This window comes from Saccopteryx bilineata, chromosome 1 (assembly GCF_036850765.1).
Source record: "Saccopteryx bilineata isolate mSacBil1 chromosome 1, mSacBil1_pri_phased_curated, whole genome shotgun sequence".
NCBI lineage: Eukaryota > Metazoa > Chordata > Mammalia > Chiroptera > Emballonuridae > Saccopteryx > Saccopteryx bilineata.
The window spans coordinates 279,595,708-279,623,436 of NC_089490.1; the positions used below are offsets into that span (position 1 = coordinate 279,595,708).

A 27,729-nucleotide genomic window follows, 5' to 3' on the forward strand; every position below is an offset into this window, starting at 1 on the left:
TAAAATGGCTTAGGTGACAGTGGGTCCAAGAATATAGCCTATACACTCCTCAGGAGAGTTCAATTCTATTACTTTAGGAATGAAGAACCTTTAGCTCCCAATCCACTATGTTTCCAACAGTATTATCACTTAGTACTTAATCCTACATTTTCTGTACTCTGCACAGCTTGATTCATCTAAAATCAATGGAAAATTATATAAGGGTAAATTTAAGATAATCTTTTTTTTTTTTTTTTTTTGTATTTTTCCAAAGTGAGAAGCAGGGCAGAGGCATACAGACTTCTGCATGCGCTTGACTGGAATCCACCTGGCATACCTACCAGGGGGCGATACTTGGCCCTTCTGGGGCATTGCTCCACTGCAACCAGAGCCATTCTAGTGCCTGAGGTGGAGGCCATGGAGCCATCCTCAGTGCCCAGGCCAACTTTGCTCCAATGGAGCCTTGACTGCAAGAGGGGAAGAGAGAGATAGAGAGGAAGGTGACGGGAGGGGTGGAGAAGCAGATGAGTGCTTCTCCTGTATGCCCTGGCTGGGAATTGAATCCAGGACTTCCACACACCAGGCCAATGCTCTACTGCTGAGCCAACCAGCCAGGGCCTAACATAATCTTTTACGCTTGTGGGGAGAGGACTTAATGCAGAATTTTTAGTATTAAAGGAATCATTATTATTGGAGTTGATATTGTTGTTTCTGAATTTTACCATGAACTGTTCTATCTTCCTTCAGCTATAAATAGATTTTTTATTTACACCATTTTAGGTGAAGTAATATAGGCAATATAAGTAAGCATCTGGAAGCTATTCCTGGATTTAAGATGTTGGTTATTATTGGGCTTGTTAAACATTTCCAGTTGGGTAATAATGTGTCCGTATATTTTTAGATTAAAAAGATAATTTGTTTAATTTTTTTTTTAGAGAGGGAGAGAAGCAGGGAGAGAGAGAGAGAGAGAGAGAGAGAGAGAGAGAGAGAGAGAGGATCATCGAGCTGTTCCTGTTTGTGCCCCAACTGGGGATTGAACAGGCAACCTCTGTGCTTCTGGATGCTGTTCCAACCAAAAACAGGTAAAAGTTTTAACTAAGAAGTTATGAAGCACCTAATTTGACTTGATCTAATTTTTATAGTTTGAAGTACAACATTTCATAAGTAATAAACTGCTAATAATCCACATTTTTGTGGACTCAAGCAATGATTTTAATTGAAAATATTATTTACATATTATTGAAGAACAGTAATTAAATTTTATGAATATGAAGGTTCTATGTAATCCTTCCATAAATTCATTAAGCGCTGGCTATTACTGCAGAGAATTAAGATTTTTTTAAAAATACTTTGCCCACATGTGCAAATATTTTCAACACATTCTTTTCTTTTTATGTTGCAATATTCATCAACCTTATAAAGATATTCAGAATGTTTTCTTCTTGCAATGTGTCTATAATAATTCATTCATTAGAAGCTGACACTTTCATCATAGAAAGCTTGTTTTCTCTACCCAGCATTACATTTATATATAGAAGAAAATTCACGTGTCTATCATCGCAGCAGACCTTGGCCATTTTCACTAGTTTAGAAAGATGTGTTTGGGGGTTGTCAGAGTCAAGCATTTGTGTTAATCAAAGAATTCCCAAGGTGAAAGTCATCAATGTGCCTTGAGTTTGGAATAAAAATTTGTGTTATTTAGTTTCTGTTTAATAGACTTTAACATAAGCAAATCCATGAGGCTCACACAGTTCTTGTCTGACTGTACTCACTGTATAAACTCTGGTTTTGAGAAGCCTTATCCCAGATGAAAGGTATATTTTATTTAAAGACACCTTAGTTAAAAGTGTGCCTCTTTAAATTTTCATTGGGCAAAACATTAGACTGGTTGGTTGTCCTATAAAAACAGGTGGGCGTATTCACACTATAATCCTACTCACTGGCCTACTTTTCCTGCTACCATCCAACATTTCTGCTCCCTGCCCTGCTCAGGGAGAGCAAGAATGGCAGCCAGACCGTCTGTCTCTCTCCTCATTGACTGGCCCTATGAGAAAGGAGTGGCTGTCATACCTGGTGAGATGGCACTCTCTGGGGAGCCCTGTTGACCATGACCACTGCTGAGTCAGTGGTTTTTACCTGAATCAGAGGATTTTACCTTCTGTTGGGCTATCAGATCTCTGGGGCTCTGATGCTGGCTTCTGTCCTGGGGCACATGGGCCGCTGTTCAACTTTCTCTCTGCCTCCCCACTCAGAGCACATCTGGGCCCAGGAGGGCTGTTGGGGCTCCCGGAGAGCCTGCTCTCTTCTGTTGGACGTGGTGTGGGAAGAGGTCTGCGGTTCTTGTCTTGCAGTGCCTGGGGTGCCTGGGTTGAGGCGGTGGAGTTAGGTCTGGGGTGGGGGGCAAAAGACCCTCTTCAGACCATGTTCTCTGGCACAGCTGTGGCCAACAGGGTGCCTACCCAGCTGAATAACATCCTATTAATTTCCCACATGAACAGTGAACTTGTTTGTGTTTCACCATCTAGAAGCCTGGAGTGAAACAGAGGCGGGAAGTAGGATTTGTGCACCCTGGTCCTCTAACACGTGTTTAAATACATATAAATGCATGTGTGTAAGGTCGCCAGTATTAGAGCCAGCGAAGGTTAATTTAGGAAAGCCTGGAGAATCTTTTCTGATTACGCAAAGGCAGACCGTGCTCCTCATCTGAGTCAGTGTCTGACATTTGCATTAACCTTTATAATAAAGTCACAGGGTGAGGGGCTTAGGATGGCAGCCAAAAAGGGGATGGAAAAGGAAGACTGAGAAGACCAATGGAAAAAGGTGCTGGGAGGTTGAGACTAAGGGACAACACTGGGAAGTCCCCTTTGGTGGGGAAGTTTAGGGAGATTTAACATTTCATCTTCAATTTCTACAGCTGTCTCTTGGTCTTCCCTGTGCAGTCATGTCCTTATGTGTCTTTCAGATATCACTCAGGAAAGCCTTCCTGGTATTTGGGTCAAAGGAGGACCAGGATGGGGCTAACCCAGAGCTGAGCAGGGCAGGGAGAGTAGAGTGGCTACAAAGCCAAGAGGAATGCGGGAACCTGAGCTGGGGAGGAGCACAGCGCAGCCCTGAATGACCAGGGGCGGATGTGGATGAAAAGTCCACACCTTCCCACACCCTAGCTCCCCCACAGAGGCAGCAGAGGAAGGCAGCCTCAGGATAAACAGGAGGAGTCTGTGCATTGCACAATCTCGTGTTACAGGTTATCCAGAAAAGAAAAACACTACATGCTGTTTAGTGTTTTTATTAATACTTTGTCTTAAATTTTGTCTGGAATATTTATGTAGCCCTTAAAATATTACCTTTCATCACCAGTTAGTTTTTCATATTTTAGTGACTTTCTGTGATAGGAGAGTGAACATGTTTAAGGACAAGGAGTAGATTTAAGCTTCTTCAAATATACTAGTGCATCTAGCACGTGACATGTCTTCAGTAAATATCGTATTTGAATAACAGTGTATAGAAAACCCTAAAGCTCTATAGATGAAAATGAATCTATATTTATTTTGCTTTTAATGATGATTTTGTAATAAAGGGTCAGTGAACCGAGACAACTGTGAGGAGCTCAGTTTCTAAGGCAAGACTGCCTGGGTGAGAAGGTTTCAAGACTAGGTTACAACCTGTATGACCTGGGCAGATTACTCAACGTCTCTGTGCTTTCCGATCTGTAAAGTGAGTGTCCTAAAAGCACCTCCTGGGTGGTTCCGGGGGTTTGTAAACACATTCAAGGCATTTAAAGCAGTGCCTGAAAGTAGTGGCATGCTATCTACCTTTGTCACCCTGACTCATCTGCTTGATACTTCCGTATCTCTAGTAATTCCCTGTTTAGGCAAGTACACTATCTTTATTCCCTAGTCCTGACTCCTTGAAGAGGGACAACTGGCTTCCAGTTCCCCTGCCCACTCTCCCTGATGAATCATCTAGAAATGCTTTAAGGATTAACCTGGAGGAACGCCAGCCAGTGGCCTGAAACTTAAGGTCAGAAAGGTAAGACTGGCTGCTCCAGTCACTGGGCCACCAATCTGAGCAAAGAGCCAGAGGCTCCTGAACACTTCAAGTCTGACAGGTCCCTATGAGCATGTGGTCTTTTCCCAAAGAGTTAGGACACTTGCTCTGGCCCTGGAGCCCCTTCAAGGTCTGAAATAGTATCCCTAATGTGGGTTGTGTACAATACATGGGAGGTGAAAATGCCCCTTAGATATGGATATGGGAAAGCAATCCTACAATGTTTCTTTATACCAAAATTTTTTTGCAAGGGGGAGAGAGAGAGAGAGACAGAAAGAGAGAGACAGAGAGATGAAAAGCATCAACTCATAGTTGTGTCACTTCAGTTGTTCACTGATTGCTTCTCATACGTGCCTTGACTACGGTGCTCCAGCCAAGCCAGTGACCCCTTGCTCAAGCCAGCAACCTTGGGATTCAAGCCAGTGACCTTTGGGCTCAAGCCAGAGACCTTGGGGTCATGCTGGTAATCTTTGTTCAAGCTGGTGACCCTGCACTCAAATTGGTGAGTTTGTGCTCAAGCTGGTGAGCCTGTGTTCAAGCTGACAATTGTGGAGTTTCGAACCAGGGTCCTCAGCATTCCAGGTTGATGCTCGATCCACTGTGCCACAACTGGTCAGGCTCTTTATACCAATTTTTAATCTTGACTTTTACTAGGTATAATTTCATAACATTATACCATGTGTATATAATTTATGAGTAAAAGATATATACCTATATTACAGGCATTTTCTCAAAATATGGGTTCTGATAATTCCTGGAGTTGCAGGGTTAGCTGAGAAAGTATAAGGATTTTCAATGAAGTGAATTAAGCATAAAAATAGGGAGTGACCGGGGTGGGTGGCAGCTTGTAGCTTTATGCTTAGGAACTAGAAAGAGATTGTTCTCTCTACCTGTCATCCCAAAAGACTACCCACTGTACTTCTGGAAATTTCCCTAATGCTGCATTAAGTCAGCAAATTTCCTCAAAAATGTCTCAAGTTCCAAAGCGCAAGCTAGTATGGGGTCCCTGACATCTGGATGTCACAACCTCAGCTGCTGTCTACCAGGGTAGAGATCACCATTGCTTGGAAAAGCACAGGCGAACAGGTTTTCCCCTTGAAGGATCTGGAGGCCGCTGCTGCCCTCTACACTTCTTCATTCACTCAGCACAGCTCTCCATCCATGGCTGAGTGCAGGGGTGGGGAAACATTTTTGTGCAGGGCCAGAAAGTAAATCCTCAGCTTTACCATCTGGTCTGTGTCACAACTGCTCAGCTCAGCCACTGCAGCGGGAATGGCACGAGAGCTGAGCCTTATGAATGAGTGCAGCTGCACTCCAATAACTTTACTTATGAACACTTGAATTTGGAATTCATATACGTTTTACGTGTCACAAAACAGACTCCATGTTTTTATTGTAAACCATTTAAAACAGGGGTCCCCAAACTTTTTACACAGGGACCAGTTCACTGTCCCTCAGACCATTGGAGGGCCAAACTATAAAAAAAACTATGAACAAATCCCTATGCACACTGCACATATCTTATTTTAAAGTAAAAAAACAAAACAGGAACAAATACAATATTTAAAATAAAGAACAAGTAAATTTAAATCAACAAACTGACCAGTATTTCAATGGGAACTATGGGCCTGCTTTTGGCTAGTGAGATGGTCAATGTCCGGTTCCATATTTGTCACTGCTAGATGTAACAAGTGATATGACCCACTTCCGGAGCTGTGACGCATGCATCCCATGTCACCGGAAGTAGTACTGTATGTGAGTGATGCTGCACTTTGAGGCGCCGCCACATACAGTACTCCAGGAGCACAGGGTGCGGATACCCCTTCTGGAAGTGCAGCGGGGCCAGATAAATGGCCTCAGGGGGCCCCATGTGGCCTGTGGGCCATAGTTTGGGGACCCCTGATTTAAAATATGCTTATCTCATGAGTGCTACTGCAACGTAGATACCTGGGCTGGGCCCAGGAGCCCCAGTTTGCTGACTCGTCTTAGAAAAAACTCTACAGTTTTATATTTTAAAAGTGTGAATGTCTTCCTCATCTTTCACCTGACATAGATGAATGAAGTATTTATTTCTTATTGTGGCTAATGTTTCATGAACCCCTCCCAAAGTTTATTAATGAGATCATTCTAAGAGCATATGAATACAGATCAGAGAATGAGCATAATCCCTTTTGTTGTCAGTTTTTATTCAAATTAGATATCGAGCATCACTGACACTGTTATCTCTGTCTTTCGTAAGTGACATATAAAACTAAAATTACCTTAGTTAATAATGTGCAACAAACTAAATGCTAAAATAGCTCAATCCCATAAGGGATGGATTTAGTAAACTGGAGGTGAGGGAGATTCTCACAAGAATAAGTGGGTATTCTCGTCCACATAAACCAAAATATGTATTATTACCATTGGATGGCATTTACGATGTCAAAAAGAAAATAAAGAGTATTTTGTGCCGTTTTCCCTGTGATTCGATAAAATACTGAAATGTAAATATCAATAATCAACTATAAAAGCAACTTAGCTTGACTGGACTTCCAAACGTGTAATTTAGTATCATAATGCAGCTTAACAAAATTGCTATGGTTTTCCTTCGTGGTAACTAGAAGTTCCAACTGTCTGAAGATGCAGAGCCCTGAGTGCCAAGTTCTGGTCCAGAGCTTCTGCTTTACCGCGCCTCAGCCCCTCCGGGGTGATGTGTGTCTTAGACAGGAAACCGAGAGGGCTCCTCTCTGCTAGTCAGCTATAGGGCATTTCCTCAGGTTTCTTAGCAATCTGAGGATTTATAATAAGTGCAGTTCTCAACATCTTATTTATACCTATTTTACAGTTAAGATAAGTGTTCTCTGTCACATTGAATCATGACAGTTGACCAGTTATTTTGCAAATGGCTGCACGTTCTGGGAAAACCACGTGCCTTTCTTCATGTGGCCTCTGGTGGTGTTCAATTCAAAAGAAGTATTTAATTCAGGAGAGTTATACAGTTGATTGAATCACATGCAATGGCCAATATCCAACCTTTAAATAATAATTTCACATGAATCAACCCAATAGTACGCATGAAATAAATTCTCGGTTTGCTTCACAAAGTATGCTACACTTTTAGTGGATACATATTTTTCCCCAAGCTTGCCAAATAAGTAGACAATATCATTTAAAAAATACTTACCAACATTAGGCATATGCCTTTTATGTCCCATATAATGACTGCTTTCTTGGAGTACTTATATTCAGTAAATACATTAATAATGATAAATAAAAAAAATTAGTCCTGCTTCCTTCAATTTGCCTTTTTGACAAAGTAAGCTTATAACCTCCATGGTACTTCTTTCATTTACAAGATACTCAGGGAGGTAAAGTGGACTCAGGGTCATCATCACAAACATTAATGATAGAAGCAGGTCATGATGCTTGTAAGGAGAGCGGGCACACACATGCACATACATGCACATACCACAGACACACACCTTTCATGAGGGAGTGTTTTGTAAGTGCCCAAGCCCGCCCACCCGTCCTGGACAGGCTACTGAGAGGGGTCTTGAATACACACCTGTGCTCGTGCGGTAGGTGCCGGTGTGTGCTGGCGGCAGAGGGTCCCCCTGGCTCTGGCTGAGACTCCTCATAGGGGGCTTCTGATAGACGCGGTCTTCATAGATGGGGTCTATGTGGTGCTCTGGGGACTGCAGGGCCCGCAGCTCTGGGCCCAGGTGGCCGTGCTGGCTGCTGTATGAGGCCCGGGACCCAGCTGAAATATAATAACAGGGGACGTGAAGACCCGACCAGCATTCAAACAGGACTTGTTTTATCAAAGATGTATCGGATTTTTTTTTAACAAATAATGTTGAAATCTGCAGAAAATCAAATGAATAACATGAAATGGCAGAAATATGTCAAGCTAATCAGCTTATTGGTATCACCCAGCTGCCTTGCTTTGCTCCTGAACCTGATTTCCCCATAAGGATGCTAATGATTCTAAGATAAATCCACACTGAACAGGGCCACTGAAACATCATTTTTCTCAGTCTAACGAATGTCGTTGGCTTCCTCACTAACGGGATCAGGTAGACAGTCAAACCTAAATACCTCTTATCAGCCCAGAGTCCTTGCACCTTAAATTTTACAACAGAAATTATTAAAGTCATAGGCCAATGAATAAGCCACGATGGCAAGCCATGTTTATGTTGTTTCTGAAAAGTGAGCCAGACTGTGTTCCCATCAGCAGTTTTTCCCTGGACAATGAATAAACCAAAATGTTCAGACTTGCAACTGCCTAAGTCCCTAAAAGAAGCAGACTATTTAAAAATGGGTTTTAATTATATTTTGCTTTACTCCAATTGAGACATCTGCATTCAGTGTACCTACCTCTGAAGAAGGTAATAATGGCTGTCAGTAACTGGTTTCATTTATAAGTTGGGGCTACATGTCCCTCACCGTAGAGTAGTTGTAAATCATTATATGTCTCATTTTGTTGCATTGCTTGGGAGCAATGCTGTAAGTCAGACAGAGAATGTCTGCACATGGGGAAATAGAGTTGTATGAGGGCTACAAGGTTGAGTTGACACAAGGAAAAGAAGATGTTAATTGAGACCAATATTTTGTTGGAGATACAGTCAAAATCACAGAGACAGAAGTGCCAGGAGAATCATCTCCATCGAGGCAGACGGGGTAAAGGACACCAAGGGACAGAGAAGGACACAGGGCATCCAGGAGAAACAGTTACCTAATGATGGTGAGTAGAGCACACATAAACACCAAGTGAGGCTGCTGCTGACTTTAGGAGAGACCTTTGGCTAAATCTCCAAAGCTAATACCCAGATGGCACTCTGGGATTCACTGCCAGCTGCCTTTCAACAGCCCCAATTCTGAGCGCTCCGCCCCAGCCTCCAGCAATAGGGTATAGAAATTCCTTGATTTGGGTGGTATCTGTAGACAGCTTTACCTCTGTTCTGCTCTCTTTCCTGGGGGACCACTTTTAAGCCAATAGCTTCAATGCTCAATGATTACACTGCTCCTCCAGGATCATCTAATGAAAAGGATTTTAATATTCTTGTCTAGTATATTTGAGAAAAAAGTCATTCAAAAGCTTAGAAATTGCCAACAGATAAATGTTTTACTGATATATTCTACACAGGCTGCTTTAAATTTAAATAAGCAGAGGATAGAGGATTTCTGAATGAGTGGAGCAGTGTTGAGAATTCTATGAATTCAGTGTTAATAAAAATCACTGACTATTTTGAGGAAAGGGAATAAATAGGGCAGGCAACCACCTTACCTTTCCCCTTGCTAATAATTCAATCCTGATGCAGATAGCACTCGGATGAATGATAGATTCAAAATAACTGCTCTGCATAATTAGGTTCATTGCATCTGATTGACCACATGCCAACACCACATTAAGTATTATCTCACATCCATATTTTCCAAGAATATATTTTACGGCCCTGGCGAGGTAGTGCAGTTGGTTAGAGTGTTGTCCCAACGTGCGGAGGTTGCAGATTCAGGCTCCCAGTCAGGACAGATACAAGAAGCAACCAATAATGACATGAAGAAGTAGAAAAACAAATCAATGTTTCTCTTCTTTCTGTCTCTGTCTCTCTCCCTTCCTGTCTTTCTAAAATAAATCAATAAACAAAAATTAAAGAAAAAAAGAATACATGTGAAGTACAGTCCTTGAGTTCCTGCTGTCAATTCTTCCTGTTTCTGAAGGTTTTGATAATACTGCCAATAACTTACAAGTTTTAAAGCAAGAAAAGTCATTACAACTGACCACTGAACAACGCATGAGTTAGGGACACTAACCCCCACACAATCAAGAATCCCTGTGTAACTTTTGACTTCCCCAAACTTAACTATTGATAGCCTACTGTTGACTGGAAGCCTTACCAATAACACAAATAGTTGACTGACACATATTTTGCATGTTTCATGAAGTACATATTATATTCTTACAATAAAGATAGAGAAAAATGTTAAGATCATAAGAGAAAATACATTTATAATACTGTATTTATCAATGCCATACGTTTATCTTTCTGTTTACAAGATGAAAAAAAAATTGTGTATAAGTGGACTGCCCAGTTCAAACCTGTGTTGTTCAAAGGTCAACTGTCTGCCCAAATGTTTTATAGTTCAACATTATCTGTCACTGACAGAGTTAAAGATATAACTTAACCGCCATCCCTTGACTCTACGTCTCTAAAAACATCGAACAATGAAGAATGAGAGGACCTGCCGATCTTTCACATGGTCATATGATGTGAGGGTGTGTCTGAAAAATCCTCTTACTATAAGCATTTACTGGGCATTTGGAAATTTTTTTAGTATACTGTGAATCAGAAATTAATGAGCGACCTCCCTAGGCAAGGGACAAGAATCTTAGATAAGCTACCTCTGTAGCTATTACACTTACTATGAACTGATATTAAGAAAAAACATAATAGTAGAATTACTAAATATTTGAATAATATACTATACATTTTTATTAGCATGCTCTTGATAATACTATAAGTTCATAGTGTTTCCCTGTGGAAACATTTGTGCAAAATACATCTGCATATTTAAGCATTAGGCATAGCACTGAATGAGATAAGACTTTCTAAAAGGAGTATTGTTTATACTTTTTTTTATCCATTGTGAGCAGGTTTCAAATGGGTAGGCCAGTTATTGGCAAGAGAAACAAAGAGAACTATGAGAAAGAAGAGAGACAAGGAGCTAAAGGTTAAAAGTGGAAATTTGGGAATTCATACTTTCGACCACTCATGCTCAAAAAAGACCCATACTAACAAGACCTTTTTTATTTTGCAATTTCAAAAAAAAATTCTCACACAACCACTTCTAGGAATATGCTCCAAAATTTCATGAAGTGGTGTACATATCTGCTGATTCAAAGAAAATGTACTTTTCTTTAGCAGGAATATTATTTTTTACCATTATGGTCTGTTTGATGAGTCCTCAGCACCATACTGGACTCGGAATACCATTAGTAAGCATTTACATCATTGACAAGAACTGAAATAATGTTATTATAACAACATGCTGGAGAAACTGACTTTGTCCAAAATGTCACAAATGTCCAGGACAGTTATGACAATGGAGCACAATTCTGAGCACAATTCTCACCTTGACCACGGGGAGGGTTCAGAACGGTAGCTTGACAAGGTGCAATGGACACATGAGTGGCCAGAGAGCAAAGGGAAAGCAGAGCCCACAGACCAGACCAGCTGCAAAGAGGTCCCCCACTGGCTTTTTTAAAATGTTGAGTTCATTGATTTTTTGAGAGAGAGGAAGAGGGAGAGAGGGAGGGAGGGAAGGGGAGAGAGAGAGAGAGAGAAAGAGAGAGAGAGAGAGAGAGAGAGAAAGAAATATCAATCTGTTCCCATTAGTGCCCTGACCAGGGATTGAACCAGCAACCTCTGCACTTTAGGACGAGGTTCTAACCAACCGAGCCATCTGGCCAGGGCAAAGTCTCCCCATTGCTAAAGGCAAAGGTCATGCAAGTGTGATACCTGTATCTATCTTGCATTTTGTGACCCATTTTCTCAACAATGCTTACATCATCCAATGTGAACATCTCTGTGCTGTCATATCATTTTATTTTTCTTACTTCTCTTCTTTACAAGACAGTTTGGGTCTACAGAACTCAGGCATTGGCAATTTTTATCTGTAATGTGATTTTGAAATGGATAGGTTGAAGACTCATGTCTGGAACATGAATGTTCGGCTTATAGGCTAGGAGAGGTTGTGACGCGGGAGTGCCAAAGCATATAGTAATAGCCCCATGGGTGGTCTGTGTGGGCCACGCCTCCTGCAGGTCCAGGAGCCGTGAAGAACAGGGGAGAACCTGAAAACTGATGTAGCACTGGGCTTGAGACAGCTGCTGTGCAAGACCTACCATTTGTCATAAAATGCCAGTCACCTGCTCACTGCTGCTAAGGCTGACTTGAATGGATGCACGGATGTCTCAGAACCCAAGCCACTCCCGGCCACTTGGCTGTGGCGTTGGTGGAGGGAGAAGAGAGGAAAGGGTTCAGTTCTGTGGCATCGGAAGAGGTACAAACTCTAGGAGCACAGAGGGGTGGGCAGCTTGGACCATGGAGAGGACACTAGACTATGACATCACCTGCTTCTATGTAGCACCAGCACCGCTATTTACACAAGCAAGTCCTATGCAGAAGCTCGAGATCATGACTCCCCGTCAAATTCTGCACATAACCAGTGGCTTTACAAATGTAGAAGTATAGTGTTTAACAGTTGAAGTAAAAAAGAAATAGCATCTAAAGTAGTAATTCTGCTGCTGTTTCTTGAGTCAATTTTTCTCAAACAACTTGAAATAAGAAGCCAAGTTTGGGTCCTCGATCTGTGTCTAACCAGCTGAGTGAATCAAAAAAGCCACTGAACCTCTCTGAGCCTCTGTTTCCTCAAGTGTAAAAATACAAATAGCAATATGTGCATTTGTATCACATAAAATTGTTGGAGATCAAGATGAGAGTGATCACTTATGAAATGGATACATGATAAAACAGCCTACAATAGGTATTCTCGTGTCACTTAGTCCCAGAATGAAATGATGTTATCTCATGAAAATGCATCTTTTGAATGGAAGAAAAACAAACACTTCTTAACAAAAACCATCACGGACAACAGTGTGATTGCTGAGGGTGGGGCATGGGGTGTGGGGGGAATTGGATGAGGGTATGGAGGGACAAATGGTGATGGATGGAGATTTGACTTGGGGGGGGCGTGGTGAACACACAAAACAGTGTACAGAAGGTGTGTAGTAGAATTACGGATCTGAAACCTGTATAATTTTGTTAAGCAGATTAACTCAATAAATTCAATTTTTAAGAAATCATCAAAATATCAAAAACAGATTGAATTTTGAAATATTATAAATGACAAAAATTTTTATAATTTTGTAAAATACTGCCAAATGTAAATCTTACAGTTTATTTATTTATTTTTTTTTTATTTTTTATTTTTTTTCATTTTTCTGAAGCTGGAAACAGGGAGAGACAGTCAGACAGACTCCCGCATGCGCCCGACCGGGATCCACCCGGCACGCCCACCAGGGGCGACGCTCTGCCCACCAGGGGGCGATGCTCTGCCCATCCTGGGCGTCGCCATGTTGAGACCAGAGCCACTCTAGCGCCTGGGGCAGAGGCCACAGAGCCATCCCCAGCGCCCGGGCCATCTTTGCTCCAATGGAGCCTTGGCTGCGGGAGGGGACGAGAGAGACAGAGAGGAAAGCGCGGCGGAGGGGTGGAGAAGCAAATGGGCGCTTCTCCTGTGTGCCCTGGCCGGGAATCGAACCCGGGTCCTCTGCACGCTAGGCCGACGCTCTACCGCTGAGCCAACCGGCCAGGGCTACAGTTTATTTTTATTTTCTTAAATAAGCCAACATTAGGGTTGCTTTGAAATGAATAATTGCAAAGAATGCAGGAATGAATTTAGTCCAAAGGGAAAGATATATTAAAATGACCAAGAAAAGGTAGAATTGTTTTAAAAAAAAGGATATGGCATAAATTAAACCTGCAAACTGAAGATAACAAACATTTGCTAATCAAGTGGGAAGCCAGCAACAGACTTGCAGGGAGTTGTTAACATGGAAAATAACCATGAAGCTGAAGGGCGGAAGCGTCCCTCTCTGCCTTGCTTGTCTCATCCTCACACCACATTTTCACTGGGTCAGAGAATCTGACAGGCTCCGTTTTCATCTAACCAGCTATATGCAACACATTTTTAGACCAATTTGCAAACTAATGTCTATATGCTACATGAATCAATTATATGTACTAGTTACTCCAAACTGATCAATACAGTCCTTCATTCAACATATATTTACTGAGTGTCTCAACAACGTCTAGGAGTTGAGAACACCACAGTGCTTAAGACAGACCGGGTCTCTGGCCTTGGATATAAGTAAGTGAGGTTCTTTTTCAGCATCTGATATTTCAGCAGAAAACTTCCTGAGGACAGAGAAGGAGCCACAGCAGAAAAAGTCCTATTTCTCAGCAAGGGGGCACTAGCAGCCAGGCCCTCTGTTAGAGATTTATTTCATAATCTTTATAGAAATGATTTTTTACTACCTATTTAGTCCATATGGTGTTGTAAAAAATATGAGTTCATACTAAGTGGATTGTAAGAACTAAACAGATATTTTCTTAGCTCAAAAGTTCACAATCACAGTAACTACATCTTTATCAAAAGGACTGGAAATACTCAACAGAAGATCATACATAAACTCATGAGAATTTCATGACTAAAGATTAAGCTCATATACACATATATACATATTTGCATTAGAATTTTCCTTCCTTAGAATATGATTAATTTTCAAATCTTTGATTATTCCCCAAAGAATCATCTGGAGGACTCTTTGAAATGCTGATTCCTGAACACAACTTCCAAAAGAACTGGGTTCAGGTCATCTGAGTGGGGAGTGGCACACAGCACTGACTGGGCACCCCCACGCTTTTTATTTATAGCAGGGATCAGAAGGAAAGGAAAGTCATCCTGTCCTCAATAAAGTAGAGAGAGAGGAGACAGGCATATTTAAAAGAAAGAAATATGTAATGTGTTACAACCCTCAATTTATAATTTCTTGTTTTCTTCAAATAATATTTAGTACCATGTTATGCCAAATTACTGACTAGAATGAAACAAATTCATTCCATTTTTCATTATGACCCATTCACATTCTTTTATTTCTAGACCATATAATTTATGACTCTCTAATTTAATGCAAATTCACTTGCTTTTCATGAAAAATACATTTTTGCATGCTTTCAGTTGGAAATATCAATATTAGGTTCTGAAAGACAAAAATGCCATTGATCTGTGTGCACTTCAAATTTGGGAGCCAGTTTCAAACACTCATTTGCAAAGAAATGGAAGGAGGAAAAAGGAGGGCCTCTGAATGACAGCAGTTAGTAGGCCAGAGCAGCAGACTCAATGCGCTTGTGCACAGGAAGAAGAGATAAGCGCTCTCATTTCTGAGATAAAGAGCTGTCTTCAGAAGAAGAGCTATAAATGTCTTGCCCTATGAAGGAAAGTATAAAGTAAAATCTAGGAATTCAGGTATTAAAAAAAATTGTGCAAACTTCATACACTGATATATATGTATGGCAAAACTACATCTTTGAAGGACAAAATAGAACTTTTCTAGAAAAGTTTGGAGCCTGGAGAAAAGCTTTTCCCCTCGCAAATCCCCTCCCCCCCACCCGGTGCCTCCTCCCTCGCTGAATACCCTTGCTGAGGGGTGCGTTCTTTGCCCATCACTAAGCAACGTGGCTAGTCAGCATTACCTGTGCAGTTAGGTAGCCTTCCCTCTGTGATGTTTATGACTTTGAAATAGTTATTCTGTGGATTTTGAGCATCTTAAAATTCTGATTTAATATAGGTTATCATTAAACTTGAGGGAGAAAGAGGACATCAACTAATAAACACTTTTAGAAATACAAAAGGTATCAGAATTTGGGTTAATATTATTAGATCATAAATGCATGCTAATTGCAGAGAGATATAATTCTTAAAACTTACATCTGAGTACCTCTCACAATAAAGATTTACTTGTTTCATTCTTGATTTTTGTTTTTGACTCAAATCAAAATGCCAAAATCTACTTTCTATTTCTGTGCTAATTCAAAAATTAATTTAGTCTTTGAAAGGTTCAAAAATATTTCCTTGTCTATCCTAAGTCAAGTCCATGAACTAAATTTCATTTGCAAGCGATCATTAATTAATTCATTGAATTAGTTTGACATCTCATCTCATGTTGCTATAAGTGTTAATAGATATGGACACATTTTCTATATACAGGTAGAGTGATGTTTAGAAGTGAAATTATTAATTCGTATGAAGTCAATAATAAAACCTCATTGAAGCCTAATAATTTCAATGTAACAGGCCATGTGATGATATAAAATAATCTATGTTAATTAAGTTTGTTTTGGAAGGCAAAAAATGCCCTGTTTCATCTACTTTATGAAGTAGGTTTTTATATCCTACATACACTAAGGTAACACAGCTTTGCTGCTATCACGTGGAACTTGAATGCTCACACAGTCTGACAAGTTACAAAACACAGAAGGATTTGTTCCTGTAACTTTCTTGATGACGTTTCCAATATAACTTACTGTAATTATGAAGTCTCAACATACCTTTTACCAAATGAATACTATAATCCATTGAGAGTCAAATGCTTTCCAGTAAGAATAATTTAAAGGTCAAAATCACTGGTCAGGAAGCAGCAGTAAGTGTGCCCATGTGACCTTATCCTTTCTAAGAGCATACAACGCCGGTTCTTATATTTTCACTCTAACCACAAGCAGTGCTCTCCAAGCTGTTAAAAAAACAGGCTTCTTCAATTCCTTTTGTGACAGGTCAGCCATGGAAAGTAATGAGACAGTGGTAATGGGGTATAATGAGCTCTGTGGAGTCTGGTATCTTTGTATTCTTCAGATGGGCCATTTTCCATTTTTATTTTCAGTCAAAGGTCATGTGGCTTTACATTTATGGTGGATGAAGAGTGTACTGCATCAGCACTTAGGTACCGCGTCAAGTTAAAGAGGAGCCTGTAAAAACCTACCCATCTAGGATGGCACTGGTACTAGTGAAACGCACAAGGCGAACTGCGGTGGGTTGGCATCTGTCACCGATGCCTGCTTTTGGTTCCTTATCTCAGGGGAGGTAGAGAGTAGCTCTGGATATACCATCACCTATGCCAGTGTTTCTCAAAATACCACATGCATGAGTCTCCTGATTAAAATTCAGGTTCTGACCCAGTAGGTTTGGGGAAGGGCCTGAGGTTCTGCATTTTTATCAAGTTCTCAGGCGATGTCTGATTCTCTGTATTAGTTGATGGTGTAGTCATTGCAGTGACGATGTGTGTTCTGCGAACTCTTAGGAGTCATTCTAAAGATAACGTCAGTGGAACTGCAACCCTGCAAGCCCCAATGAAGCTGGTGAGAGGACTTCCAGAAAGACTCAACTCAGGTACCCCAAATCCACAACTAACACTGGGCAGAATAAGAAATTGGAGGAGGGTAAATTTTGAATTGTAATATTTCTTTGTACAGAAGGGCAACATAATTTGATCTTAGACTTGTAAGTAAAACATTTTGACATGACTTGTAAAAGTTTAATCTGTGAGTGTTCATGTTTACCTGGGAGGAGCTTCCTATTTAAAATTGGCTCCCAAACCTACTTCCTCCCTGGGAACAGCTTCGGCAGCAGCATCCTGCGTGGAATGGACCAGGAGCTTGTCTCTCTGTGGCCTTCTTATTGTCCTAATTAATGACTGATGCAGAGCAATCCATGATTTGGTGTTTTACTAATTAGTCACTTATCAGAGTTTTTAATGACCAGTCTTATATTTACACAGATACTCATCTTTATCAACAAGGTGGGTAAAATTCAATGAGTGTCATTTTACTTCTCAACAGCTGCCTTTTAATACCCCATCAGTGCAATATAGGAACATCTGGAATCTGGCTTCCAGACCTAATTGCTATGGATAATTATGAATATTTCCATGGAAAGAATCCAAGACAAGGTGCTCCTAGCCCATCTCTTTTTTTTTTCATATTGAGTTGCAAAGCAGGACAGACAGACAGGCATCACCTTTAGGGAACCAGAAGTCCCCATTCTGCCACTGAAGGTGCTGAGTGATGTAGGAACTGAAGCTAAGTTTTCATTCTTGTGTATGTGATTTTTGGCCATCAAAGGTTCCAGATGATATCCTCAATGTTTGGACAAGGAAAAGGGTTTTATCAGATAAACCTAGGCTTAAGTTTACCATTTTCTCCATAGATAAGTTGTAATACTTTGCAACATACGTGAACTAAAATTGTTTTGCATCTCAGCATCTTAAACTTAGGCCTTTTTACCCAGACTGAATCAGATCTATCATAGACAGGCTGTATAAATTTCTTCTCAAAAATTAGATAGTTAGCTTCTGAAATCTAAACTTAAAATATATTCTCCCTGTATAATTTTTTCTACTGCTTTGTATGTTTCACCAACACCCACAGAGTAGCCTTGGTGATCATTTCAAAAGAAAAAGATACCATTAACTCTCAACAGAATTTTTAGGGGAAAATGGCAAATAAACTGCTTCAAAGAGTAATTGTTCTCTCTGTTTACATTTTATAAATTCTTTATATCAATACTTTATTAAATTTTTATTATTTGATTCAACATAATATTTAGCATATAGAAGAGTTTGAGAAGAGAGGAATTATGCTGTATAATAAACAGATCTTGGAGGTCTAACAATTTTCCTTGATTCTTTCTTGGCTAAAGCTTTAATATTTGTATGTGTGTATTTTAGAATCCAATTAGTAGCTGCATTATATGTAAATAATTATTATTTGAATACTGGTTATATTATTTGAAACATAACTTCTTACTATAATGCACCATTGATGAGATCATATAACTTATAATTCTCACACCCTATTTTTCATCTGTTGTCTTTGTCCAAAGAAGTTACTACTAAACCACCAATTGGCGTGTTATGGTAATGATGTTAGCGATAACTTTATGGTAGAGAAAATTATCTCTGTTGACTCTTCCATTGAAAAACAAATACTACACATTTACTATAAGGCTGTCCAGGTAAAGTGGGCTGTTTATGGCCATGTCAACAACCACCAGAAAATTACTCAGTCATGGAGAAAACCAAGGGCATCAGGCCTGAATGAATATCTGTGAGTATGTGTATGTGTTTATTTTTATTCTGAAGAAATTCTGAAGAGAAATACAAACTCATTTGCCTTTTCTACATCAATCATTTTTAAAAAGCTTATGTTTAGAATATATAATAATGAAAAATTATATGTATTATGTTAAAGATATCTATTCTGTGTAACATGGACTAAATATATGACAAATAATTTTGTAACAAAAATTACATAATGTACTTTGTTTAAATATAGTGGTAGGAAGGATTCTAATGCAGATTTAGTTGTAAATTAACTCTATTTTGAGAGATAATAAGTTACTAATTATTTAAGATTATTTATATATCTGCTAAAACAGTTAGTCTCCACACCAATAATGAACTATCAGAAAAAAAACCTAAAAAACATCCCATTTACAACTACATCAAAACAACATACAAACAAACAAAACACCCTAGGAATAAATTTAACCAAAGAGGTGAAAGATCTGTACTTAGAAAATTGAGACATTGAAGAAAGAAATGAAAGAAGATACTAATAAATATGGAAGCATATACTGTGCTCATGGATAGGAAAAATTAATTTATTAAAATGTCCATATTACCCAAAGAAGACTATAGATTCAATGCAATTCCCGTCAAAATACCAATGGCATATTTTACAGAACTAGAGCAAACAATCCAAAAATTTGTGCGGAAACGCAAATGACCCTGAATAGCAACAGATATCTTTAAAAATAAGAATAAAGTAGGAAGTATCACACCACATGCTATTAAATTATACTACAAGGCTATAGTAATCAAAACAGCACAGTACTGGCATAAAAACAGACACATAGGTGAATGGACCTATAGAGAGAGCCTAGAAATAAACTAACACCTATGTGGTCAATCACTCTATGACAAAGGAAGCAAGAACATACAAATGAAACAAAGATAGTCTGTTCAATAAATGGTGCTGGGGAAATTGGATAGCTACATGCAAAAAGGAAACTGGACTACCTTCTTATGCCATATATAAGAGTAAACTCAAAATGGATTAAAGATTTACATGTAAAACATAAAATCTTAAAACCTAGAAAAATATATAAGTTGTAAAATCTCAGACATTTCTTTTAGTAATATATTTTCTGACATATCTTCTCAAACAAAGGCAACGAACAAATATAAACAAATGGGATTACATCAAAATGTTTTTGCACAGCAAGGGATACAATCAACAAAACAAAAAGACAATCTACTGAATGGAAGAAGATATTTGCCAATGATAAATCTGATAAAGGGTTATTATCCAGAATGTATTAAAAACTCAGACAAGTCAACATCAGAAAAACAAACAATTAAAAATTGGGCAGGCCTGACCAGGCGGTGGCGCAGTGCATAGAGCGTTGAACTGCGATGCCGAGGACCCAGGTTCAAGACCCCAAGGTCACCAGTTTGAGCGAGGGCTCATCTGGTTTGAGCAAAAGCTCACCAGCTTGGACCCAAGGTCACTGGCTCGAGCAAGGGGTTACTCAGTCTGCTGAAGGCCTGCGGTCAAGGCACATATGAGAAAGCAATCAATGAACAAAAACTAAGGTGTCTCAATGTGTAACGAAAAACTAATGATTGATGCTTCTCATCTCTCCATTGTTGTCTGTCTGTCCCTGTCTATCTGTCTCTGACTCTCTCTCTCTGCTCTGTAATAATAATAATAATAATAATAATAATAATAAATTTAAAAAAAATTGGGCAGAAGACCTGAATAAACACTACTCCAAAGACGACATAGAGAGATGGCCAAAAGACATATAAAAAGTTGCTCAACATCTCTAATCATCAGAGAATTGCAAATCAAAATCACAATGAGAAAACACCTAATGTCTGTCAGAATGGCTATCATCAATAAATCAATCAACAAACAGCAAGTATTAGCCAGGATGTGGAGAAATGGGAACCCTAGTGCACTGTTGGTGGGAATGCAGATTGGTACAACCACTATGGAAAACAGTGGGAAGTTCCTCAAAAAATTAAAAATTAAAGCCCTGGCCATTTGGCTCAGTGGATAGAGAGTCAGATAGCATGTGGATGTCCCAAGTTTTATCCCCAGTCAGGGCACATATGAAAAGTGACCATATGCTTCTCTCCCCCTTTTCTCCCTCTCCCCCTCTTGCAGCCAGTGGCTCAGTTGGTCCAAGTGCTAGCCCCCGGCACTGCGGTTAGCTTGACTGGTCTGAACATCGACCCTAGACTGGGGTTGTCAGGTAGATCCTAGTAGGGGAACATGTAGGAGTCTATCTCTCTATCTCCCTTCCTCTAAAAAAATAATGATTTTAAAAAGATTAAAAAAATTAAAAATTGAAATGCCTGAAGATCTAGTGATTCCACTTCTGGGAATATACTTGAAAACAAAACCCCACCAAAACACCAATTCAAAAGAATATATCCACTTCTGTGTTCACTGCAGCATTATTTACAATAGTCAAGCTATAGAAGCAACCCAGTTCCTACCAATAGATGAGTAGATTAAAAAAAGTAGTGGTACAGCCTGACTAGGTGGTGGCGCAGCGGATAGAGCATTGGACCAAGATGCAGAGGACCCAGGTTCGAGACCCCGAGGTCACCAGCTTGAGTGCAGGCTCATCTGGTTTGAGCAAGGCTCACCAGCTTGAGCCCAAGGTCTGCTGTAGCCCCCTGGTCAAGGCACATATGAGAAATCAATCAATGAACAACTAAGGAGCCACAATGAAGAATTGATGTTTCTCATCTCTCTCCCTTCCTGTCTATTTGTTCCTATCTGTCCCTCTCTCTGACTCTCTCTGTCTCTGACACACACACACACACACACACACAAAAAGTAGTGGTACATATATACAGTGGAATACTACTTGACCATAAAAAAGAATGGACTCTTGTCTTTTGTGACTACAGGCTATTATACTAAGTGAAATAAGTCAGAAGAAGACAAATGCCATATGATTTCATTTATATGTGGAATCTAAAGAACAAATAAACAAACAAAATAGATACAGACTCATAAATACAGAGAATAGACTGGAGGTTGACAGAGAGGAGGGGTGTCATATGGTGGGTGAAAAAGGTGAAGGGATAAAGAACTACCAATTGGTAGTTACAGAATATTCACAGATAAATAAATTAGAATTTGGGAATATAGTCAATAATATTGTAATAACTTTGTATGGAGCCCAATGGATACTGGAAATATTGAGGGGGGGCACTCTGTAATGTACATGATTAACCACTATGTTATACATCTGGAACTAATACAAAATAATATTGAATGCAAACTGTAATTAAAAAGCAATGAACAAAACATTTAAAAGCCTCATTATTATTACAGCAGAAATACTAGTTAACTATAATCACCGAATTGATGCTAACATTTAAGGTGAGTACTAGCATAGAGACCTGTTTGCTAACACCTGTGACCTAAGATGCATAAACACTGACCCAGAGATATTTACCCCTCAATACTCCATTGACTGCAAGTTCAAAGGTCTGAAGCCTGAAGTGGGAGAAACATATACCATGGGGTCAGACATCAGCCAGACTTTCTCCATTGTTGGGTGCTGAGGGCCCAGTTAGGAAGTCACAGTCTGGGTATCAACAAACAGCTGCGTGTCTCTATGTCTCCCTCCTCCCATCCCGTCATTTGCTTCTCTGAGTCGATATTACACATAAGGGCAGTTTCCCGTAGACTTCTGTCTGTACCAGCACTCTGTCTGACCTATAGCTAAAGAAGGCCAACAGATTCTCAGAGTTCAGTACCAGCAAATCCCTGGGCTGCACACTCCTGGCCTGCTTCTCAGTGAAAGAAAAGTGAATAACCTGTGTGTTGGTTCATTACGGGAACCCAGAACTGATTCCACGTTAACTGGTTTTTCTTCTAACTTCACACCCTTGTATTGTTACCAATCTCTAATGTCTCAAATATTCATTTACATACACCTGAGATTCTAACCCCAAGTGAAAAGAAGCTTATAGGGCTTTTAGAAAATTTATTTTTCCAAAGAAAAGTCTCAGTGCCCCTTAATATTAAAAAAAAAAAAAAAAGGTGGATAAAGTCTCTACTCCTGAGAAGTATCAGTATGTGTGCAGTGTCTCCTGAGTGCAGGCGCGCCTCCTCAGAGTCAGTTCAGAGAGCAGCCCCCAGACCACAGGCAGCCCTCATCACAGGTGCATCCCACATGCCCAGGCTCTGCTTCAAACCCACAAGGATGCAAGGCATCCTGGCCACTTATTCATAACTAACATTGAACCCGTCCCTCCAGAGCTATACCCTTCTTTTTCATTTGCACCTGTCACAGTTGCACTTTGTTAAATCCAACCTCAAATACTGCCTCTGTCTGCCAGAACCCTTTCCTGGGCCTCCTACCTGGATGTACCACCCCTAGCCCTGGGTCCTCTCTCACAGCTCATATCCTAACTACCTGGCATTAAAAGCTACTTCTGAAAAGATGTTGCTCCCAACCTCCCTCCAGTCAAAAAAAACCCCTACCCTTACAACTTCCATCTTATCTGAATTCCCAATAGAGCTTAGCTGATAATATGAGTCTTCACAATAACAATAGCTATAACTTACTGGGCCCTTTCAATGTGTGGGTACATATACTAGCCGGTAGGCATGATCTCAATCTCATATGATCTTTGTAATGACTGTGTATATTGTTATCCCCACTATAAGATACACAAACTCAGAGAAGCCTCATTTTGTTTCCTAACAGGCCAAGAAGGATTTCACCTCAGGACCCTTGCACTGGCTGTTCCCTGTGCCAGGGCCAGTCTTCCCCAGATATGCATGTGGTTTCCTCCCTCCTTGCTTCAGGCACTTGCTCAATTGACACCTTATCATTGAGCTTCCTGGCCGCCCCACCCCTCTGACATCACTTCTTCCCTTAGTCTTTCTCCTCATGGGTCTTCTCACCATATATCTTATCTAAATCAAATCATTATCTCTTAGAAAACAGGGACTTTGGCCTTTGCTGTATACAGATGTGTGTCCAGCATTTAGAAGAGTGCCTGGCACAAAACAGGTGCTCAGTAAATACTTGTTGAAACCAACTGTCTCAGATCAAAGAGCTTGCAAGTAATGGAAAAAAGATATGCACCATATCTGTCTAGCCTTCAAATCTAGACTCTTAATCACAGCCCCCTGTATTTGTGGAACTCAAAAGAATGCAAACAATTCTTCCTTCTTTATTAGCAATTAATTTCATTATTCTTATTCTTTTCATTGTTTAGTCCTTTGATATTAAAATCACCTAGATTCTTTGGGACTAACACCTATATGCATGACTGTGAGCTTTTTGTGTTAAGTCTCCCATTTCCTTGCGGCCCAGCTGTCTTCCCCACCCTCACCTCCACTCTCTGCCCCAAGACTTCTCTTCATTGCCCTGGGACTTCATTCTAGCCTTGTCCAGTATTTTCTGGGTACCATGTTTCTCTTGTTTTCTGCCCTTATTTAGCTGGGATACATCCTCAAGTGCTGCAACTTTCTAGGGAAGGGTGTACAGGAGATAGGTTTCTGAGTACTTGTGACTCTGAAAATAGTTGGTCTTCCCTTTATGATGATGGATAATTTGGCTACATACAGGTTTTAGGTTGAAAATTATTTTACTCCAAAACTCTGAGAGCATCACTGGATTGTTCTTTATTATCCAGTACCACTACTGCAAGTCAGGTGGCCTCTGTCTTATTTCTACTCAGGGTCATTAGGGTCTTTTTATGTTTGGTGCTTTAAAATTTCATGATGCAGAATATTAATTATTTTTTATTCTAAGCATAGGGTATTTCCCATGAAGGCACAGGTCCCTCAGCTCTGAGGAATTTTTCTGTTTTTCTTCAATGTTCCTTGCTTGTCTCTGATGTATTTCTTGGACTCTAGTAACATGTTAGAGATGCTGAATTTGTCCTTCAAGGCTCTTGCTGCATTATTCTGATGGCTTCTGTTTTTTCCCTTTATGTTCTCCCTTCCCAGTGATTTCCTTGACTATTTTGCTGTCATACTATCTAATCTTTGAGTAACAGTAGTATATGTGTGTGTGTGTGTGTGTGTGCGTATTTTTTTTTAATTAAGTGAGAGAGGAGGGTAGGCAGAGATGGACTCCTGCATGAGTCCCGACCAGGATCCACTGGGTAAGCCCCCTACCAGGCATTGTTCTGCTTATCTGGGGCCACTGCTTCATTGCTCAGCAACCAAACATTTTAGCACCTGTGGGAAGGCCAAGGAGCCATTCTCAGTACCCAGGGCCAACCTGCTCAACCATTCAAGCCATGGCTGTGGGAAGTGAGGGGAGAGAGAGAGAGAAGGGGGAGGGGGAGGAGTGGAGAAGCAGATGGTTTCTTCTTCTGTGTGCCCTGACCAGGAATGAACCTGGGATTTTCACACACTGGGTTAATGCTCTACCAGTGAACCAACTGGCCAGAGCCATGTAGTTACATTTCTGTGGCCTAGAAAGATTTCCTTGATCTTTGATTCATTCACATGCCATATAGTTCTTATTTCATAAACACAAGATCTTCTTAAATCCTTCTCAGCACTTAATCTAAAATTATTGCTTGTTTCTTTTAATCTTTTCTATTTATCTCTGCTTCTTCTGAGAAACAGTTCATTTCTTTCTACTGTTTTTGTGCCTTTAATTCTCCCCAATTCCTCAGTAATCCTTATTACTTTAGCATATCTGAGGAAGAAAAACCCAGAGAAAGCTGCTTCTCCGACCATTTAAACAGCAGTATTTCCCACTGTGTGTCCCTGAGTAAGAATTTGTGGTGCGGGGTGGGGACATCCATACTGGTACTGCCCTTCAGAAAAAGAAGGTTGGGGGCGACCCACTGCCCCAAGGCCTGTGTGAAAAAAACCCATATGTAGGCCATAGGCAGCATAACCAAAATCTAATTTCTCAGATGGTTCATTCAGTTTCTGATTCAAAAGCCCACTCCTGCTCTTCACCTTGGAGTAGGGCACTAGCTTCGTGGCAACAACTTGGCAGGAGAGGGGATATGAGTGGAAAGAGGTAGTTAACTTAGAAATGCTTTGCCCTGGCCAGTTGGCTCAGTGGTAGAATGTCCGCCCAGCATGCAGAAGTCCCAGGTTTCACTCCCAGTTAGGGCACATAGGAGAAGTGACTATCTACTTCTTTACCCCTCCCCCATCTCTCCTCCCTTTCTACAGCCATGGCTAGAATGGTTTGAGCATTTGGCCCTGGGCACTGAGGATGTCTCCATGGCCTCGCCTCAGGCACTGAAACAGCTCAGTTGCCGAGCAATGGAGCAGCGGCTCCAGATAGGCAGAGCATCACCATGTACGGAGCTTGCCAGGCGGATCCCCGTCGGAGCACATGCGTGAGTCTCTCTGCCTTCCTGCCTCCCGCCTCTCAGCTAATAAAATGAAAAAAAAAAAAAAAAAAAAAGAAATGCTTCAAGCCCTGACGCTCAATGGATCCCTTCATCTTTAGACCTCTCTTCTCTCCCCAGCTACTCAGCTCAACTCTGACCCTTGTGCCTGTGAACTGAACACAGCCAGTCCACCTCTGCAGTGCTGACAGTGCAGATTCTTGGGAGAAACTTCTACATTTTAACTGCTTATCACACCTATCAACTTTGCTTTCTATAAAACTTCTTAAAAGGCTTGCTTGTTGGTAACACCCACCCACTGGCCTCTGGCCTCTGTGTTCTTGTCTCTTTTGTGACACCATTCCCTGTTGAGATTCTGTATGTTTATTTTTCAGGGGATCTGAGACCTAAAGGAGGCAAATGAGTGGTCAAAGCACACCATCTTGAACTCCTGTCCAAGATTCAGTTTCACTTACTAAATTTACGTTTCCTAGTAAACCGTGATAAAATCATGTAAGTATCAATAATACTGCAAAAACTTTCCTACTTAAAAACAAAACTAAAAACTGTTAACCCTGTTTTTATAAGCAAAGTTGCCATGTGGCAGCAAGGAAGGGATGATATTAACTATTGTGAATCGACAAACAAGAAAGACATCAGGAAGGCCTTAAGGGCCACCTAGCATCCCAGATACTGAGTTTCAGAACCGCTTATAGTAACATGATGTTAAAACAGCCTCTCGCTGCTGCAGTCTGACCCAGACAGGACAGCTACCAATATGAGTGCGAGGAGGTGCTGTGTAAGGCGACTTGACAAAGGAATGCCGATGGCCACTGCTGAGAGTTCTGGGTCACTGAGCAGATGGAGGCTGTTAGACAGGGGTCAGCGAGTGCAGACATGCTGTGCTAAGAGCTTTTGGTACCTACCCTCTCAGGAGGGAGGGAGAGCCTGGAGCCGGCTTCGACGGGACCACTAGGATGAGGCTCTCTGCTATAGAATGTAGTCCCAGAATTCTAGGGGACAAAAGGCTGAAGAAGAGGCACTCTGATAATGGGAGAAGGAAGCAGTCACTGTGTGGGAATCAACCTGCACCTTTCAAGCCTGTTGATCTGGAAGATAGCCTGGACTGGGCTTCCAGAGCCAGAGCACTTGAGGACAGGGCTAGGGTTGGGGGCAGCCAGCGTGGAATGCCATAGAGCTCCTGTGGCTGAGGGAAGGGTCTACCTTCAAACACCCCAGAAATTCGGGTAGAGAGCCCACTTTAACAACCTTTGAAACAAGATTCAAATGTTGACTGATTTCACAGGCTGATCACATTCTAATTAGTAAATCTAACCTAAATTTTTTGTTTGTTTGTTTTGGTAGTTTGCTTTTACTTATGGGTGAGCAGGAGATTCACAGGAAAGATCCAGTGTTTGTCCCCTGCAGGCAAATATCACCTTCAGGAAATGCAATTAAAGGAGCTGTGGCAGCCAGGTATGTTGCATTCTGACCATATCTCAAGTGCTCCTTGTTAATCTCAAGAGCTGTGCGTTAAATAAACTGGCTCATTATCTGAGAAGACTGCATACTTCCTTTGAAAACCTGACCACAGCAATCACAAAGCTTTTTATCTATGATTAGTCATTTTTCTTTTTCTGTCTTATAACAGGTGCACCTGGAAGCATTAGCAAGTCAGGAAGTGTTTCTGAAAT

The 27,729-nt window shown here is 40.7% G+C and overlaps 1 protein-coding gene across 7 annotated transcripts in view; it reads right to left on the reverse strand.

Moving 5' to 3' along the window:
* Nucleotides 1–27,729, reverse strand: part of CTNND2 (catenin delta 2) — a 985,037-nt gene that overhangs the window by 396,572 nt on the left and 560,736 nt on the right. For all 7 annotated transcript variants that reach the window (XM_066243701.1, XM_066243686.1, XM_066243718.1 and 4 more), the window contains exon 8: nt 7,574–7,768. In XM_066243701.1, coding sequence (XP_066099798.1) covers nt 7,574–7,768 — 195 coding nt within the window. The remainder of the gene's footprint in view (nt 1–7,573; nt 7,769–27,729) is intronic.